At 44.6% G+C, this 9,299-nt stretch overlaps 1 protein-coding gene across 1 annotated transcript in view; it reads left to right on the top strand.

The window, feature by feature from the left end:
* Positions 1 to 6,278, top strand: part of LOC310775754 (butyrophilin subfamily 1 member A1) — a gene marked incomplete at its 3' end in the record, with an annotated part of 6,776 nt that extends 498 nt beyond the window's left edge. Inside the window, exons 3-9 of the mRNA XM_083635891.1 lie at positions 29 to 136; positions 229 to 381; positions 1,040 to 1,180; positions 2,451 to 2,502; positions 2,851 to 2,877; positions 2,990 to 3,016; positions 5,707 to 6,278. Of these exons, the coding sequence (XP_083492017.1) occupies positions 29 to 136; positions 229 to 381; positions 1,040 to 1,180; positions 2,451 to 2,502; positions 2,851 to 2,877; positions 2,990 to 3,016; positions 5,707 to 6,278 (1,080 nt within the window). The remainder of the gene's footprint in view (positions 1 to 28; positions 137 to 228; positions 382 to 1,039; positions 1,181 to 2,450; positions 2,503 to 2,850; positions 2,878 to 2,989; positions 3,017 to 5,706) is intronic.
* Positions 6,279 to 9,299: the final 3,021 nt, after the last annotated feature.

Here is a 9,299-nt window from a genome sequence, read left to right as displayed (position 1 = left end):
CACTCATGTAGAACTATTTTGACCCCAGAGGTCGAGCGTTCTCGGCCACATCTGGACCAGCAAGGATACCTGGCCTCCCAGCGTGTGTCGCGACTTCATCGTGGAATGGGCCGCCGTGCTAGAGAAGAGAGTACAGGTACGTCTTCTCAAAGTCAACCCACAGTACCTTTGACTTTCTAGCTACTACATGTACATGTACACATTCTCCCTCCCTGTGTCCTTCTGCAGCCCAGGATCACCCCGACCGAGTACGAGAAGCCGGAGAAGCGGGACTGGAAGGGTCACCTCCTCTGCATGCTGGAGTCCGGGGGCGAGTGTGACATGGGACCCCACAAACGAGTCATCATGGAGTGGACGCGGGATGTGAAGAGCAGGCCCGAGGTGTGTAAGGGCTGTAAGGGCTGTAAGGGCTTTGTAAGGGGTGCCATAGTAGCCTATGTAAACCCAGCCCCCACGTGACCTGCTCTCTCAGTTCCCAGTCACTAGTGACTGAGAACAGGTCTGAGAGCAGGTCACGTGGGGGATGGGTTTACCCAGGCTAGTGCCATAGGTGTTGCCTTTTTAGGGGATACCTTGGTGATTAAAGGCGTACCCAGCTCACTTGCATCTGACGGAGATGATTAAGCCAAGCCCCACCCCTTCATACAAATGTCTTGTCATATTCATGCTGCAGCTATGATAATGATAATAAGGAATAGACACTTGGAAAAGGAGTATCACTGAATGTGACAGATTGCAATGATGACGACAAATTCTCACCAACGATATAGTTCCCCATGTCCCAAGTGTTTTCCTTTGTCGTGCCAAGGGTTATAAAATTAAGAAATTATCTCTTTTGCAATTATCCTCATTATTTGACCTGCTCTGTGCCCTAGCCTAGATTATAACCATGACTCTGCATTATTTGACCTGCTCTGTGCCCTAGCCTAGATTATAACCAATCCAGTCCTTTTTACCAGTTTAAAGCACTTTTTGGCACCTCCGCTGTCTGCCTCAGTCTTGTGAATGGTCCTTCTGCTTGCCTTGTCCTCTCTGCCAGCCCACTGTGTGGCCAGGAGAGCCTGTGCTGATGATGCTGGATGACCTGGAGTTCCAGTGGAAGAGGGGCTGCCTGCCCAGCTTGCTCCCAGCCATGGAGCTTGTCATGCTGGCCGTGTTGAACTCCGACAGCCCCGATCAGGTCTGGTTGCTCTGTTGCAATATTTCAATCAATCGCATTGGATCAACTTGTTTTTTTGCAGCTTTATTTGAATGGGTATACACCAGAGATGGAGGGTGGGTCTGCTTCCAGGGTCTAAGGAGAAACGGGTTTGTCTAAGGAGAAACTGCTTTATCTAAGGAGAAACTGGTTTGTCTAAGGAGAAACTGGTTTGTCTAAGGAGAAACTGGTTTGTCTAAGGAGAAACTGGTTTGTTTAAGGAGAAACTGGTTTGGCTCCATTGCTTGAATTCATCATCAGTCATAGGATAAGCACTGAGAGGATTAACTTCCTATGATTGAGTCTGCTGTCCTTGTGAGAAGCAGTTTGATATGTACACCTTTGGAGTGACTTATTTGCAAAGTGAGAACATTTCGGCCAGTTCTCACATCTCCACGGGGCTATTGTAGGCTTACAACTTGAGTTTAGGGCTATCTGACTGACCTGCTCCTCCCCCATCGCCCCTCCCGAACCCTCCGATCCCTCTTCCACTGCTACCCTCACCATCCCACCATCCAGACCCAAAAGCTTTGGTGACCGAGCATTCTCCAGAGCAGCACCCTGACTTTGGAACTCCCTCCCCCAGACTGTCAGAGACTCACCCTCACTCTCCACTTTCAAATCATGACTACAAACCTACCTGTTCTCCCAAGCTTACAACCTGCCCTACCCTCAACCACCTCCTCCACCCTCACCACCTCCATCTCTCCTTCCCTCTCTCCCCTGTCCCTCCCTCACGCTCCCTCCCTCCCCTCTGTTTTCCATATATCCTGACTAGACATCTCAATAGTCACTTGTATCTGTTGCCTGTTGCCTGTTCTATCGACTCTTACTGTAAGCGGCTTTGGGTCATTGAAAAGCGCTATAAAATAAATTAATTATTATTATTCTGATTAAATTGGGATGAGGTTATGGGGAAAAGGTTAATCATACATCTGGTATGGTATAGTATAGTATGGTCTGGTATAGTATAGTATACAGTAGTATAGTAGTATGGTATGGTTATGGTATGGTATGGTATGGTATAGTATAGTATACAGTAGTATAGTAGTATGGTATGGTATGGTATACTATGGTATGGTATAGTATTGTATACAGTAGTATAGTGGTATGGTATGGTATACAGTAGTATAGTGGTATGGTATGGTATGGTATACAGTAGTATAGTGGTATGGAATGGTATGGTATGGTATGGTTATGGTATGGTATGGTATGGTTATGGTATGGTATAGTAATGCAAATGTGTTTGTAGGAGGATGTGACCAAACAATGGCTGGTGAGGAAGCAGAGGAGCCAGAGGACTGGTGAGTGACTATTGTTTGAATGTCCTTTGATTGGGGAATCAAGTGTTCATAGTTTTCAGCAACAAAACAATTCAAATGAAAATAGCCACCCTTTGAAATGTGTGAATTGGCATTGGTTGTAACAGGATATGTGCATAGCAGACAGTACAGAGTGATCCTTGGTTTAAGCAATCAATCAGCAGACAAATTAATCAATCGATGTCTTAGTGAAAACTTGATGATCACAGCTAATTGGTGCTGATAAGTGATTGTAGGAGAGTGCATACAGGCAGGCTGGCAGAGGGCCATGTGACAGGATGTGTGTGATGAATGAAACCTTGTAACCACAGTGTTCACCACTTCTTCCAGATGCAATCCGCTACATCCCCCACAGCGGTAGGTGGAAATACGGACTACTGATTGATAATCTGGTATTATTTAATAATTTAACACGCTCTGGTAATGTTTTTTGATGTTTTCCAAATGTTTCTCCTTCCTTTATTTTCAGTGTGGAATTGGATTTGCGATGCTGCAGGTATGAAAATCATTCACCCCTAAACCACCTCCTTTTGCATTTGTAATTGTAATCTACATTGTGTTATTAACATTCATGTTGCATTTACTAACATACATTATATATATATACAATATATATATATATATATATATATATATACAATATATATATATATATATATATATATATATATATATATATATATATATATATATATATATATACATATATACATATATACATACATACATACGATACGATACGAAATACTTTATTAATCCCCCAGGGGGGAAACTGAGTGCCACCATACTGTACATGCAAGACAAACAGACAATGGTAAACAGTAAAGACAATCACAGTAGACAAAAAAATAAAAATGAATACATGTCTCAGCAGTACAAAAAAGAGGAGAGCACATTGCCAAATGAGGCCAACCAGGTTAATAAGTCCAATATTCCATGATGCCACCCACTGCAGCAATCTGCAGGCTAGAGTGCAGCAACAACATAGCAACAACAAGCAGCTCAACGACAATAATCGTTAAAAAACCTCACAGCAGCAGGTACAAATGATTTTCTAAATCTCTCTGAAGAGCACCTAGGCATAATAAGCCTGTCACTAAAGGAGCTCTTCAGGTCACTAAAGACAGCCTGCATTGGGTGATCCTCATTGTTCATGATCCTCCTGAGCTTCCGACCCATTCTCTTCTCCAGGATCGTCTCAAGGGAGTCTGGCATCACGCCAATGATGGATCCGGCTTTCCTGATCAGTTTGTTGATCTTGTTTTTATCCTCGGTTTTTAGACCGCTCCCCCAACAAACAACAGCATAAAACAACACACTTGCTAAAATACTTTGATAAAACACATGGAGGAGGGACCTGCTTACATTAAAAGAACGGAGCTTCCTAAGAAAAAACAGCCTGGACTGTGCCTTTTTAAAAATGGCACTGGAGTTCTCACTCCAGTCCAGCTTACTGTCCACCAGGACACCGAGGTACTTGTAGGAGGAGACCACCTCAATTGCCTCACCATTGATAAGAACAGGAGTTACTGGGGCCTTTTTCCTTCTAAAATCAATAATAAGCTCCTTGGTCTTGCTTATGTTTAAAATAAGGTGGTTGTCTCCACACCATTTCACAAAATGGTCTACCTCCTGTTGGTAGGCTAGGTGGTTGTCGTTGGTGATGTAGCCAACAAGTGCAGAGTCATCTGAGAATTTTTGGAGGTGGCAACCGGATGCTGGACTAAGCCTACAGTCTGAGGTGTAAAGTGAGAAGAAAAAAGGGGGAAAGACTGTGCCTTGGGGCGCACCAGTATCGGTGATAATGGTTTTCGAGATATCGCCACCGATTCTCACAAACTGGGGTCTAGATGTGAGGTAATCTACAACCCAGGCAACCATGCTGTTGTTTATACTAAAATCAATCAACTTGTTGGCTAAAATATGAGGCTGGATTGTGTTAAAAGCACTAGAGAAATCAAAAAACATAATTCTAACAGATGCACCAGCTGTCTCTAGGTGACTGTATACTCTGTGGAGCATATAGAGTAAGGCATCGTCCACTCCGGCGTTTTCCCTATAGGCAAATTGCAGAGGATCCTGGAATGCAGAAACCTGCTGACTAAAATGCCCAAGAACAACTCTCTCGAAACATTTCATAATCTGGGAGGTGTAGTGTAGAGGTAAAAGCACTCACCACCAAGGTTGCGTACCATCAAGGAGACCTGGGTTCATTTCACAGCAGCGGTACTTCCGGCTTGGTCAGACATTCCTACAGACACAATTGGCCATGTCTGCGCCTCCTCTATTCATGGGGGAGGAGAACTGGGAGGAATAGTGTGATCCTCTGACGTGCTACGTCCTGCCGGTGAAACCCCTCACTGTCAGGTGAAAAGAAGCGGCTGGCGACTGCACATGTATCGGAGGAAGCATGTGCTAGTCTCCAACTCTCCCCAGATCGGCAGAGGGATTGGAGCAACGACCAGGACAGCAGGGGGAATTGCCCAAGTACAATTGGTGGGAAAAGAGGGGGGGGGGGGAACTTGATTAAAAAAAAAAATAGAAAAAAGAACATTATTGCAGTTGTTCTTGTTCCTTTAACATGAACTAGGCTCTCTCTGTTAACGTTATTATTCATGTTTAATTCAATTAAATGCATTCGTTAATTAAGCAATATCACACTTGAGGTCGTGCTGTTGTTGGCTAATATCGGCACTGCTGTGATTCGGTCAAAGATAATCACAGCAGTGCCGATATTAGCCAACAACAGCACGACCTCGAGTGTGATATTGCTTTTATACAACAGTTCTATTAAACAAAGCTGATTAAAAAAATGACAAAAAGCTGAGAAAATATATGATTTCTCTATTTATTCCTCCGCCAACAAAAAATAGTCCCCACAGCTTTCTGCTTTGCCGAAAATGTAGCCTAATCAGCCTAATTAACTGCAGGCTGTCTACTTTACTACTGTCTACTCTACAGCTGTGAAGCGTTTTGTTGATTAGAGCAGCTGTGAAGCGGAGTGATCTACACACAGTGAAGCGCCAGTGCGTTATCATGAAATATTGGCACTGGTAGGATCCCTCTTGTCCAATCAAATTGCTCGGCCGGAACTACCTGTTATATAACATGAGTTAGTTAGTGTATTCTCATGTCAAGTGTTTCATCTCTTTCTGTATTTTCTGTTCTGTCACGGTCACCCCACAGAGGAGGTCAGCCTGGACTCGGACACGGCCAACGCAGACCTGATCATCTCTGGCGACGAGAAGCGCGTCCGCTGCAGCGTGGAGCGCCGGGACGTGCCGCGGTGCCCGCGCCCGTGCCCGCGCCGCTTCGACGGCTGGTGGTGCGCTCTGGGCCGCGGCGGCTACGCCTCCGGACGCCACTACTGGGAAGTGGAGGTGGGTGAGCGGGACTGGCGGCTGGGTGTGGCCAAAGCCTCCGCGCAGAGGAAGGGCTTCCGCTCCCTCAACACAGACACGGGCTACCTCACCCTCCGTCTGGAGAGGGGCACGGAGCTGAAGGCCCTGACAGTGCCCGCCACCCCGTTGGCGCGGAACCTGCTTCCCAGGAAGGTGGGGGTGTACCTGGACTATGAACAGGGCCAGCTGTCCTTCTACAACGTGGAGAAGCGCTCACACCTGTACACCTACAACGAGAAGTTCACAGAGGAGCTGTACCCGGTGTTCGGGACCGTGGAGGTGGTGAACGACCTGGTGATCAGGCCGGCAGAGGCCCGGCAGCCCTGCCTCTGCCCCGGGCCCTGCCTCTGGAACTGAACGCCTATAGCTCCATAGCTCTTCAGCCCTGAATCCCCAGCTACCCAGCCAGGCCCTGCTCTGCCTCTGCTCCATTGCTAGCAACTGTCTAAAGCCCAGTTTACACCAATGATTCGCAATGAGATAAACCCATTTTAGAACGTTGCAGGGAAAGGTTGCAGTGTGCGGTGTAAACTGGACTGTCTCATCTCCACTCCAGCTGGCTGATGGCGTCGCAAGCAATTCATCTTGTCAAGTGGCAGGGGCTGGTCGCAAGTGTTATGTTCAATACACTGCGGACCACGACACAACAGCAGGTCGTTGCAAGTTTCAACTCGTCTCATCGTGAATCTTTGGTCTAAACTGGGCTTAACTCTCCCGGTGGGTTGCCTTGTCAGACTAGGAATAAGAACAGTCATCGTTCTGCATTACACTTTGAGGCCATTTACAACTGGCATTAACATGTGTTTTCTGCCATCAGATTACAATCAGATTGCACTCGACCACATTAGCCTGATTCCATTTACACCTGGCGTTAACATGCGATTTCTGCCATCAGATTGCAATCTGATGGCAGAAATGGGTGTCCTCTCAAGTTGCTCTATCCAGATTGAGAGGACACATTGCATTTACACTTGTGTTCAATGTGTACACAATGCATCCCTGACCGCCTCCGGAGGTGGTTTGGCCGATCAGATTGCAATCCTTCTTCAATGCATTTTGGGGGTGTTTACACCTGTACTTTCAAGTGATAAAATACAATCTGATTGCAATCTGATCAGAGAAAACACATGTTAGCGCCAGGTGTAAATGGCCTCTTTGTTACTCTGCCTTCATGGGGACGTGTGATTATTTGTGCTGGGTGTAAAGATGAATATTGTCGCTGTCAGGTAGGAACTAAGAGAAGCAGCCTTGTTTTCAGTGGGATGACAATGCATTTGTTGATTGATAGAGAATGGAATTTTAACCATTCTACATCCGCTAAATGTAAAGATAACAGCTGATATAGCCTAAACCAAATGAACTTGAAGCCAGGAGTCCAGGAAGATGTCTTATAGAAATATATTTAATCATTATTTTTATTGCTTTGTTACTTTTCAGATCACTTGCAAATGTAAACGTCTGAAGTTGAAAGTGTGAAGGTTCTGTGAAAGAATGTGCGAGCAGCTACTCAAAGTCTGCATACAGTTCAACAGTGTGTTGAGGATGAGGGCCTGCTGTGCTAACATATACAGGCACAAGAGCACAGACGAGGCAGACAGCATGTGAACAGCTAATTCTCCATCAGGCTTGCTGCAAACAGTTCTGTCATGTACTAGCTTGGTTTTTGCAGTTGTGTTTATGTTCATATTGATATGTGCGATATGGCAATGGTTTTCCCCCCCAAACATCAATAAATGAACAGTAAATGGCCAGTCGATCTTGTCTTCAGTGACACACAAATCAATTTATTTCAAATGTTTATTAAGTGCAATAAAATTGACATACCAGATAAAAAACAAGACAATGAAAACTGTTAAAAAGAGTAACTGATACATGTTGATCGAAAGTACAGAAATACTTTGCTGTCTGTTTTTGTTTTTGGCGAAAAGTTCATCCAGTTATCCGCTACAGGTTTTTCCCCCACAAAAAATATGCCTCACCATATTTGACATGTAAGGTCAGTTTTTTTTAACAAAGCACAGCATTTTGAGTTAAAATACAGTCTGAGTTGACCATAATACACAATCTTTCTGTCTTAACATACAGTACCATTTCTCACAATACTCTCGGCTTACAGACTGAAGAAATGCATGTGAAAAGTATCCAATGTAAGATTGTTGAAGCAGCAGTGTACCACATTTTGAGTATAAAATATGGCAATATGAAATGTAAAAACATTTGACATCTAATAATAATTTGTGTATTCTAAAATCATGCCCCGTGTTTGTCAGTAGGAAATGTGCGTAGAATATAAACGAGTTAGACGAGCACAAACTTGTGTGCAAATATATTTGGCATCAAATTCAATCAGTCTGCTTAGGTAACAAAAAAGCAGCAAAATCTTAAGTATTTATACACCAGTTTATGTCGACTTTATAATACAAATCTATGAACAAAAATCTCCAAATAAAATCACTTACACGCATCTCTTGATCGCTTAGGAATAAATCGATGCTGAACATGATAATCAAACCATGTTTAGGTGAGTGAGTCATAGAATTGGTACTGGAACGTTACAATGTGATCCTGCCCTCTGTGGGTCCCACAATCTAGTCAGTCTCTCCTGCACACAGCTAATCTATGAAGGATGAAGGGAGGTCTGATTGGTCCAGATCTCTTACGATGGGTGCATCTTCCGAAGTCTGAGACATCCGACTCCCCTTCCTCATCATCAACTCTTCTTCACGCACGCACATACACACACATCGCTCCCATACAGGAGGAAAGGAGAAGGGCAGGGGAGGTCACTTTGGATTACCAGTCAGATTACGGCACTGGTCCTATTTAAAACCTCAGTGTGTGTGTGTGTGTGTGTGTGTGGGTGGGTGTGAGAGCAGATATTAACCAGCAGAGGCAGTGGAGTGTAACCAGGGTCCCCACATTTGCCTGGGTCCAGACTGTTTATCAAATCTGCCGACTCCACCGAGTTGGTTGCTTTTGGTCTGGTATCGTGACATGCAACAGCGAATTCCTACAGTAAATTAAAAAAGAAAGAGACTTGTCCAATGAGCACCGAGGGGGACTAATGAGTAGTCAATCAGCGTCAATAAACGGGCGGGATAACGCCGTTGTCAAGTGCGTCGGACCTAACAACAATGGAGACCGCGATAGACGCTGCTATCAAGGCTGTTTTAATTCAAAAATTACTAATTACTTTGAAATCCAAACAGCATTCTGCTTCAAAGATATTTTATTCAAAGGAGAGATGTTTTTTTTTCCATTCTCCCCACTGGATTATTCAGGCGAATACATTGTTGGTCTCTAGTGATTGGTTAGGACATGTTGGTTTCTAGTGATTGGTTAGGACACGTTGTTGGTTTCTAGTGATTGGTTAGGACA

This window comes from Poromitra crassiceps (genome assembly GCF_964638095.1).
Source record: "Poromitra crassiceps genome assembly, chromosome: 4".
In the NCBI taxonomy this organism is placed as follows: Eukaryota; Metazoa; Chordata; class Actinopteri; order Beryciformes; family Melamphaidae; genus Poromitra; species Poromitra crassiceps.
Note: the sequence above shows the minus strand (reverse complement) of the source record. Positions and strands in the feature narration are given on the sequence as shown.